This window comes from Neophocaena asiaeorientalis, unplaced genomic scaffold (genome assembly GCF_003031525.2).
Source record: "Neophocaena asiaeorientalis asiaeorientalis breed wild unplaced genomic scaffold, Neophocaena_asiaeorientalis_V1.1 scaffold363, whole genome shotgun sequence".
NCBI classification, from domain to species: domain Eukaryota; kingdom Metazoa; phylum Chordata; class Mammalia; order Artiodactyla; family Phocoenidae; genus Neophocaena; species Neophocaena asiaeorientalis.
Window position 1 is genome coordinate 208,777 of NW_020172006.1, and position 10,023 is coordinate 218,799.

General features: G+C 56.6%; 1 protein-coding gene across 1 annotated transcript in view; it reads left to right on the forward strand.

Annotated features, from left to right (window-relative positions):
* The window catches only part of MYO7A (myosin VIIA), a 98,798-nt gene that overhangs the window by 77,523 nt on the left and 11,252 nt on the right, over positions 1 to 10,023 (forward strand). The window contains exons 32-38 of the mRNA XM_024749673.1: positions 2,573 to 2,743; positions 4,903 to 5,020; positions 5,771 to 5,897; positions 7,072 to 7,241; positions 8,162 to 8,352; positions 9,048 to 9,172; positions 9,881 to 10,021. Of these exons, the coding sequence (XP_024605441.1) occupies positions 2,573 to 2,743; positions 4,903 to 5,020; positions 5,771 to 5,897; positions 7,072 to 7,241; positions 8,162 to 8,352; positions 9,048 to 9,172; positions 9,881 to 10,021 (1,043 nt within the window). The remainder of the gene's footprint in view (positions 1 to 2,572; positions 2,744 to 4,902; positions 5,021 to 5,770; positions 5,898 to 7,071; positions 7,242 to 8,161; positions 8,353 to 9,047; positions 9,173 to 9,880; positions 10,022 to 10,023) is intronic.

Here is a 10,023-nt window from a genome sequence, read left to right on the forward strand (position 1 = left end):
TTTTTGCGGTACGCAGGCCTCTCACTGTTGTGACCTCTCCCATTGCGGAGCACAGGCTCCGGACGCGCAGGCTCAGCAACCATGGCTCACGGGCCTAGCCACTCCATGGCATGTGGGATCTTCCCGGACTGGGGCACAAACCCGCGTCCCATGCATCGGCAGGCAGACTCTCAACCACTGTGCCACCAGGGGAGCCCAGGCAGGTGGATTCTTAACCACTGTGCCACCAGGGAAGCCCTGTCCTCGTTTCTTTTCTCTTTATTCTGTTCTGTGGCAGTGATTTCCACCACTCTGTCTTCCAGCTCACTTACCCTTTCTTCTGCCTCATTTATTCTGCTATTGATTCCCTGTAGAGTATTTTTCATTTATGTTTTTGTATTGTTCACCTCTGTTTTTGTTCTTTAGTTCTTCTAGGTCTTTGTTAAACATTTCTTTTACCTTCTCAATCTTTGCCTCCATTCTTTTTCTGACATCTTGGATCATCTTTACCATCATTACTCTGAATTCTTTTTCAGGTAGATTGCCTATCTCCACTTCACTTAGTTGTTCTTCTGGGGTTTTATCTTGTTTCTTCATCTAGAACATATTCCTCTGCTGTCTCATTTTGTCTAACTTTCTGTGTTTATGGTCCCACAGCCTACAGAATTTTAGTTCCTCTTGCTTCTGGTGTCTGCCGCCTGATGCATGAGGCTGGTCTAAGAGGCTTCCTGGGAGGGACTGGTTCCTGCCCACTGGTAGGTGGAGCTGGGTGTTGTCTCTCTGGTGATCAGGGCCATGTCCAGGGGTGTGTTTACAGGCAGCTGTGGGCTCAGGAAGACTTTAAGCATCCTGTCTGCTGATGATTGCGGCTGTGTCCCTGGCCTTCTGGTTGTTCAGCCTGAGATGTCCCAGCATTAGAGCCTTCGAGCTGTTGGGTCGGCCAGGTCTTAGTGTCAAAATGGCAGCCTCCAGGACAGCTCATGCCAATGAGTACCCTGTACCTCCACCACAAGTGTCTTTGTTTCCACAGTGAGCCACAACCACCCCCCGTCTCCCCAGGAGACCCTCTAAGACCTGCAGGTAGGTCTGGCCCAGGCTCCTGTGGAGTCACTACTTTGCCCTGGGTCCCAGTGCATGTGAAATCTTGTGTGTGCCCTCCAAGACTGCAGTCTCTCTCTCCCCCAGTCCTGTGGAGTTCCTGTGATCAAACCCAGCTGGCCTTCAAAGCCAAATGCTCCAGGGGCTCCTCTTCCCGTTGCCAGACCCCCAGACTGGGGAGCCTGACATGGGGCTCAGAACTCTCGCTCCTTTGAGAGAACTTCTGCGATACGATTATTTTCCAGTTTGTGTGTTGCCCACCTGGCTGGCATGGGATTTGATTGTATTGAGAATACACCCCTCCTACTGTCTTGTTGTGGCTTCTTCTCTGTCTTTGGAAGTAGAATATCCTTTTTGGTAGGTTCCAGTCCTTTTTTGTTGAGGTTGTTCAGCAGTTAGTTGTGATTTTGGTGTTTTTGTGAGAGGAAGTGAGCTCAGGTCCTTCCACTCCACCATCTTGTCTGTGCATCTTGCTGTATTGTTAGTTAGTCTAGAAACTCTGCTCTAAAGGAGTAAGAGATCCACTCGTTTAGACCACAGTTTACAAACGTGTATGCTTTTATCTCCTGAGGACAGGATTGATGTGGTTGCTTTGTTTTTGATGGTGATGATGGTTTTCATGACACTTACGGTTCTGTTGGTTATTATGATGGAGGAATAAGGATGGAGATGATGGAAATGAGGGATGATGGTGGAGGGTAGTGATGGTGTAGGTGGTGGTAAAGGTAGTGATGATGATGGTGCTGCTGATGGTGGTGTTGGTGTTGGTAATGGTGGTGATGATAGTAGTGGTGGTTTGGGTGTTGGTGAGCTGATATTCAAGGAGAATGTATTAGTACAGCCATATCAGTTGCTAAAATTCCAAAATACTTTGAACTAGTTGGAAAACGTCTACTGCCTTCAAGGTGCACAAGACCCTTTCCCTATTGCCCCTGCTGCCATAGCCCTGGGGAGCCCCAGGCAGGCAACACTGGGGCCGCCATGCACCAGCCTCAGACAGAAAGGGGGCAAACGCTCAGTGCCCATCTGGCTCTCTGCAACCTCTGCATTATGGCTCACTGGTTGTTCAATGCCTTGACTGTCCCCAGGGGGTGTAGTGATGGTGATGGAGGTAGTGATGCACCCCGTTCCTCTGATAGTCTCCAGCAGTACCCAGGTCTCCCATTCTCCAGGGCAGCCCTTTCTCATCAGGCTGAGAAGGTAGTGGATGACCCATTACCAATGGGCTGGCTGGTCCCTCTGGTCAGCTCATGTGCCCCTGGGCAGAGTCCAGCTCTGTGCTGGTGCTGAGGAAACCCAGGAGCAGGTGAGTATGGCCCTGCCCTTGCGGTGCTCATGGCTCCGCCAAGCAGACAGGAGGAGGTCCTAGTGAGTCAGGGAGAGCACAGGGTCCCGATGGCAAGGGTCTGAAAGCTACAGGATGCAGGGCCTGGGGGCTTTGGTGGCCCGGAATGGCTTCCCAGAGCATGTATAAATGAGATCTCCCCACACCTAGGAGGATGACTTGGCCGAGCTGGCCTCCCAGCAGTACTTTGTGGACTACGGCTCCGAGATGATCCTGGAGCGCCTCCTGAACCTCGTGCCCACCTACATCCCTGACCGCGAGATCACGCCCCTGAGGACGCTGGAGAAGTGGGCCCAGTTGGCCATTGCTGCCCACAAGAAGGTCAGAGGGCTGGGGTTTTGAAGGAGGGGCTTTCTGATGACCTGGCTGGAGGGTAAGGACCTGAGCAATCAAAGAGGTCACAGCTCTTACCTGACATCTGTCTGTCCATGGGGCTGGGAGGACAGGATGGCACCCTTGACCACCTCCTGGCTCCCAGCAGCCTTTCTCCACCATGGATATCAGTTCACTTGTGTTTTCTGCCCTCTACTCTGCACTGGGCGCCAGGGACACAGAGATGGATCAAATCTAGCCCCATGGCCTCATGAGGGAAACCATGGGTCCATGGGCACTGCGGGTCCCAGCTCCTGGCCTCCCACCAATGCTTATTAGTGCTACAGCTCAGGAGAGTTGGTGCATGCTGGAGGAGCTTCTAGGAAGTGCACCTCCTTTCCCCTAAAAGAGCTCTGGCCCAACTTCCTGCCTGGGGAATTTGAGGTACTGGCCCCCTCTGCTCTTGTTTAAGGCCCCAGGCCCATAACCAGCCCTGAGTAGCTCCCTTCTAAGCTAAGAGACCCACCCCAAGTAGAGCAGGGGTGCCCTGGTTGGGGTGGGGGACCCTGGCTGCTGGAGGGGACCCATGGGCCTCCCCATCTCCAGGCCCTGGTTGTATAAGAGCAGAATCCTCTTTGCACACAGGTTGCCAAGGGCTCCAAGATCAGTGTGTCTCAACCCCTACGCCACGTGGCCTCTTCCCTAACCCAGGAGCCCCATGTGTCTCCCCCTGAGCTCTTTGCCTCCCCTTGAGCTGCCCACAAGTCTCCACCTGTACCCGAATGCTCCCTGCACCCCCCTGTGCTTCTAGGCCTGGCTCACCCCCGAGGACCTCCCTGTCCTCAGCCCCCTCCAGAAGAGATGCATGTACTCCCTCCCCCACTCTTTCTGTTCTTGGCCACCTCCTCTCCCTCACCCCTCACACTTGGTTAGCTGCTGAAGCCCATCCATTCCACCTGCCAACGGCTCCAGCCTCCATCCCCACCTCCACTCCTCTGCCTTCCCTGGGTCCTCGGTGTGCACTGCCAATGTGTATGTGGCACCTGACATGTTCTGGGTTGGGTGCCATCACTCATGAATTCCCTTTGTTTTGGGTGCTTGCCATGTGCCGGGCACTGCACCAGGCCCTGGAGACACAGCTGCGAGTGCAACAGATGTGCCCCCTGCCCTCTCAGAGCCCGTGACCGAGCTCGTGTGTCTCCCCACTGGACTGTAGTGCCCTGGCCTGTGCGTTCCAGAGCCCTGGCCCCGGCCTCTTGTAGAGTGGACAGGTCCGAATTAGCATGATTATTAGGGTCAGAGGAGTAAAAACATTTTATTTTGAAATAATTTCAAACTTACGAAAAAGTTGCAAGTTAAAAAGCTAGGCCTGCTGTGTACAGTATACACTTCACCTAGACTCACCAGATGTTAACGGCCCTCTTCGTGCATGGAAATGTGACAGCACAGGGGCTGGCACACACACAAGTCTTCATCTATGTTTGTGTTCATAGATGATAAAAACCATGAGTTCATTCTGATCCCTCCAATTCTACTCCAATACCACCAAGTTCTTATTAAAGCTCGGCAGAATATTTTTAGATAATAAAACATCCGTGCATTAATTTCTTGCCAGGAGCACTGCATTATTCCCCCATCTGCTTGCCCACTCCAGGCTCCAACCCTTCTCTACCCTGCAATCTTCCTATTTCCCAAGTTTACCTGTCAGTTTCCACTAAGAGACCAGCCTCACAGTGGTGGCCTCGCCCATGGTTCTCTGTGACCTGGCTCCTACTCACCGGTTTCCCACTCCCTCTTCTTGGTCAGGCCTGGCACCCCCCCGGCCCCATCCTTAGCCACTCACGTTCCTGTTCCCAAAACTCCTTCCCTGATCCCTGCCCTTGTGCCTTGCACATGCGCTGGCTGGGATCGTGGGCTTTCTTGTCACTCTGCTGAATCGGGAGCTCCCTGAGGGGGGACCCATGTTCCTCTAGCAAGTGCTCACTGCTGTTGATGGAATCGGAGGAAGATGGAGTGACGGGGAGGCTGGGGGGGTGGGGTGAGGCCATGGTGTACACGAGGACACGGTGGCCTGGGGCCCACTTCTGACTTGCAGACAGGGACATTTGATTTCCAGACAGAGCTTGTGCCAAGTCTTTTGTCCCCTGTCCCTCTCTGTGCCCTTCCAGGGGATTTATGCCCAGAGGAGAACTGATGCCCAGAAGGTCAAAGAGGATGTGGTCAACTATGCCCGCTTCAAGTGGCCCTTGCTCTTCTCCAGGTTTTACGAAGCCTACAAGTTCTCAGGTACCCCTCAGCCCACCTGCCTCCCATCCCTCCCTCGATGGCTCTGGTCCGTGGCAGAGGGAGGGGGATGGCCTGAGCCAGACTCCCCAGTCAGCCAGCCTCCTGCCCGCAGGGTTGCTTGGCCTCCAAGTCAATGTGCTGAGTGGGTCCTGCCTCCCTGCAGCCCAGTAGGGCTCCGTGGCACATAGTAGGTTCTCAGCAACACACTGGGTCAAACAACTGAGTATTGTGATCATTAAAGCACCTACTATGTACAGAAGAGGGTGGCCCAGAGCACAGGCTGGGCCGAACCCGTGAAGCTGAGAGTAGATGCAGCCGACAAACCTGCACTGGCCACTTGCTGAGCCAACCTCAGGCCACTGGTACCAGGCACCTGCTCCATGCCAGGCCCTGTGCTGGTGGTGGCTTCACAGAACCACCAAATATCAGGTTCGAGGGAACGCTGGGGCTCAGTTTGTCTGACTCTTCCCCGTATCCCACCATACCGCACGGCAGGGACTTGTCCCAAGCTGCACAGACCAGGGGCAGGAATGCGGCCTCAACCCAGTTCCTTAATCCAACACTCTCTTCCCACCACACCTGGGGTTTCGGCTTGTAGGGAGGTTGTGTTCTCCGAGCCTCAGTTTCCCCATCTGTAAAATGGACGTCAACATACCCACCCTGGCCACCTCCCTGGTGGTTATGAGGATCGAGAAGGGCTGGGTTCTGCAGCGGGCAGGTGCCCTCTCAGTGCCTCTGTCTCTGCCCCAGGCCCCAGCCTCCCCAAGAACGACGTCATTGTGGCCGTCAACTGGACGGGCGTCTACTTCGTGGATGAGCAGGAGCAGGTGCTTCTGGAGCTGTCCTTCCCCGAGATCATGGCTGTGTCCAGCAGTAGGTTAGTCCGGCCCCCACTCCCCGCGTTAGTGCAGGGCGGGGACTTGTGAAGACCAGTGGCAGGGATGGGACTCAAACCCGGGGTCCTGATTCAGCACTTTCTGAAGTGAGGAGGGGCAGATGGAGACACAGGCAGACACACAGGGAAGGAGAGAGCTCCCGGGGCTTTTCTGCAGGTCATGGGGGCCTTTGAAGGAAACCTAACAGAGGACATCACCAAGGTGCAGAGACACGCAGTGGCCTGTCCTGGTCGCGTGTGACTGAGCAGTATGTGCTGCACCCTGCAGACCCCTGAGGCACCTTCCTCCCTATAGGGTGGGGGGGGGGCGGGTATTTCCAGCACATTCGTGGCTGTCCTGGGATGGGCACGGGTGGTTAGGACAGTCGGGGACAGTCGAGCGTGTACAAAAAGCTGGCCTGAGATTCAGGGCTCCGTGTGGGACTCACCTCCATGCCCTCATCTCTAAAATGGAGGTCTTAACTTTCCATCAGTACGGTGGTGAGGAATACATGCAAAAATTGATAGGAGAGCTCTTTGTAAACTGAGAAGTGCCGTGCACATGGGAGCAACGTTGGGAGTGGGTCCTGGAATGGACTGGCATTCCCAGCAGTGCCTCCTCCCCGCATCTGGGGCTTGTAGGAGTGTCTCTGGGCTGTGTCCGATGTGGGCAGGGGTTGGGTCATGTCCAGCTCGGACCAGGCACATGGGATGCAGTGGTGACAAGATAGTCCTTGTCCTCTTGCAGCTTCACTTGAGAAGGGAGATGGGCATCGAATAAGCCATTGTAAAGTAGGGGCCAGTGTGCTGAGGGCTATGGGAAGGCAGGGAGGGCTTCCTGGAGGCAGTGGTTTCTAGGCTGAGCCCTAAAGGGTGAGTGGGAATTAGACAACAAAGGGGAAGTGAGCTCCCCCTGCAGGCCTCCCAGGACCATGTGTGACTTTGGCCTGGCCGTGGCTGACTCAGGCTGAGCTGTGGCTGCCTGGGCCCCATCTCACCCTGGCTGAGCCGGCCTCTTTCTGGCTGGGCCACATCTGACTGGGCTGGCCTTGGTCTCCTTCAGGGAGTGCCGTGTCTCGCTCTCGCTGGGCTGCTCTGACCTGGGCTGTGCTGCATCTCACTCGGGCTGGGCAGGAGTGACCCCGACTGGGCCCTGTTCTCCATGTTGGTCCTGCAGGGGAGCGAAACTGGTAGCCCCCAGCTTTACGCTGGCCACCATCAAGGGGGATGAGTACACCTTCACCTCCAGCAATGCTGAGGACATCCGTGACCTGGTGGTCACCTTCCTGGAGGGGCTCCGAAAGAGGTCTAAGTATGTGGTGGCCCTGCAGGACAACCCCAGCCCTGGTGAGTGGCTCCTGGCACGAGATGCCAGTCCCTGGGGTCAGGGTGTTAGGCAGATTACGTGCCCTAGCCTTGGCCTGGCGTTCAGGATCTCTAGAGCCTGTTACCCATTCTTCCCCAGACACCTTCGGTTCCAGCTGGACCAAATAGCTCAACCCTGTGCCTTCGATCTGTGCCCTGCGGGGAACCTTCCTCCCTCTGGTCTTAAATACCTATTACTTGCCAACTTCTCCAGATGAGATCAGGGGTTCCTCCTCAGTGTTCCCCCAATACCCACCATCTTCAAATGATGACAGTGGTAACAGCTATGGACCGTGCATCCCCGGGCCTTTGAGGTCCCGAGCAGAGCGTGAGAAAGAGACGAAATGAACCCAGCCCTGCCCTCAGTGGGGAGGGGGTGGGAGCAGACAGTGACCATTCCTGTGATAATGCAGTGACCCGGGAAGCCCAGAGGCTGTGGGAGCCTGGGATTCGGGGAGGACGTATGTGTGAACAGATCGTTTGGGGCAGAGAGGAGAACCGAGCAGAGGCTGGAGGGGGCAGGTGTGTCTGGGAACTGTGGGCAGTTTGTTTCAGCTGGAATGGGTGAGGTGAGGCGAGGCGGGAGGGGCAAAAAGTGAGGCAGAAGACGTCAGGAAGGCCATCTGCCAGCAACAGGCCTGTAGCGTGTCGAGGAGTGTGGGATTCCTTTTAGGGCAGTGGGGAGCCACGGAAGGCTTCTGAGCTGGGAAGTGGCCCCCTCCGATGGCTATCTGTGTTGGGGGTTGTGCAAGGTAGAGGCAGAGCGGCTGCTGAGCAGATATGGGACAGGGCCTCAGTTCCAGTGGGGAGGAGGGGCTTACAGGTCATCAACCCAAAGAGAGGTGTTCCAACCCAGCCTCTCTCTCTGCCCCCATGTGGCCCTGCTCACCCATGCCTTCCAGCGGGCGAGGAGTCAGGCTTCCTCAGCTTTGCCAAGGGGGACCTCATCATCCTGGACCATGACACAGGAGAGCAGGTCATGAACTCAGGCTGGGCCAATGGCATCAATGAGAGGACCAAGCAGCGTGGGGACTTCCCCACCGACTGCGTGTATGTGATGCCCACTGTCACCATGCCACCGCGGGAGATTGTGGTACGTGGCCCGGGGTGGGGCACATGCATGGGAGGCTCCCCTGGCCCCTCCTTGTCTTCTTCCCACATAAAATGGAGTGAGGGGTTACAGTAGGTTCATGCTTTGCAGCTTCTGTGAAGATGATCTGGGGGTCTTCTGGGACCATAAACTGAAAGTTGGGGGCAACTATCAAATGTATGCCAGGTGGAGAGGGACCTAGAAATTGCATCAGGGGAGGAACTGTCCAGGGGTAGGGGATCAGAGAAGAGTGGCCTAGGGGATGGGGGTGGGGGTACGGGCTTGCACTGTCCAGAAAGGCAGTGAGGGCAGAGATGGGGAGTGAGGCCCTGCTTCCTCTGGAGCCCCTTGAGCCAGCACTGAGGACTCGGAGCCCAGCTTTCCAGGCAGTTCCAGAGCCAGGCTCTGTTGACGGGGCAGTTCTGACACTGCATCCGCTGCCTTGTCCAGGCTTTCTGACTGACCCAACTTAGTTCAGACACAGGGCACCAAGGGAAGGGTCCTAAGGCCAGCATGATGGAGGCAGTGGTAATGTCAGAGATCCCCCAGGAGGAAAGGTGTTCCCAGGGTCAGAATGGGGCACAGGGCCCACCCCCAGACCCACTTAAGAAGGCTCTGGGCTTTACCATGTTGATCCAGGGGCCCGGGGTACAGATCCAGGGGCACCTGACCTCAGCTCCCCGTCTCTCGGTCTCTAGGCCCTGGTCACCATGACCCCCGACCAGAGGCAGGACGTTATCCGGCTCTTGCAGCTGCGAACGGCAGAGCCTGAGGTGCGCGCCAAGCCCTACACGCTGGAGGAATTTTCCTACGACTACTTCAGGTGACGGGGGAAGGGGAGAGAGGGTCCCAGGACAGGGAGCTGCAGGCTTCTGCTACCCTCTGGTCTGCGTGCTGGGGTTGCTTTGCGGTGTCCCCGTCTGTGAGCAGTGCCCAGGTCAGAGGGAACCAGAGGGCAGTTTCAGTCCATCGAGATGATGCGTCTCATGTTGTGCCATCTTATCCTTCCTTCATTTAAGATACTGTGACTGCGCCCACCCTAGGTGGAGTCCTGGGCACTCCTGACTCAAGGCTGTACCTGCCTCACCGATTCACAGTCCTGGTGGGGAGACAGGCATGAGACCAGGCGGCTGTTATTCTGTGCGCCCAGTGTTGTCATGGAGATGCTGGGTCGGGGTGGAGATGGAGGCTTCGTGGAGGAAGTGGTGTCTGAGCTAAGCTGGGGCGGAGGGGGGGGGGGCGAGGCGGGGGGAGCCGGGTGGGGGGGCGCCACAGCTGGAGCAGAGCAAGCAGAGAGAAGCAGGCGCGAGCAGGCCGGGGAGGCGGGCAGGGCTGCCGGGGCACAGCCAGCCTTGTTAGTATCTCCGTCTGTTGGCTGAGAAAGTAAGGCCCCGGCAGGGCTGGTGACTCATCCCAGGTCACGCAGTGCAGCAGGGAAGCCGGTTCTCTCCGCTCCGCTTCCTACACGGGGCAGGATGGGGCTGGAGTCTCACAACCTGGCCGTCAGTGCGGACTGTCCTGTGCTGTGCAGGCCCCCACCCAAGCACACGCTCAGCCGCGTGATGGTGTCCAAGACCCGCGGCAAGGACCGGCTGTGGAGCCACACGCGGGAGCCGCTCAAGCAGGCGCTGCTGAAGAAGATCCTGGGCAGCGAGGAGCTCTCGCAGGAGGCCT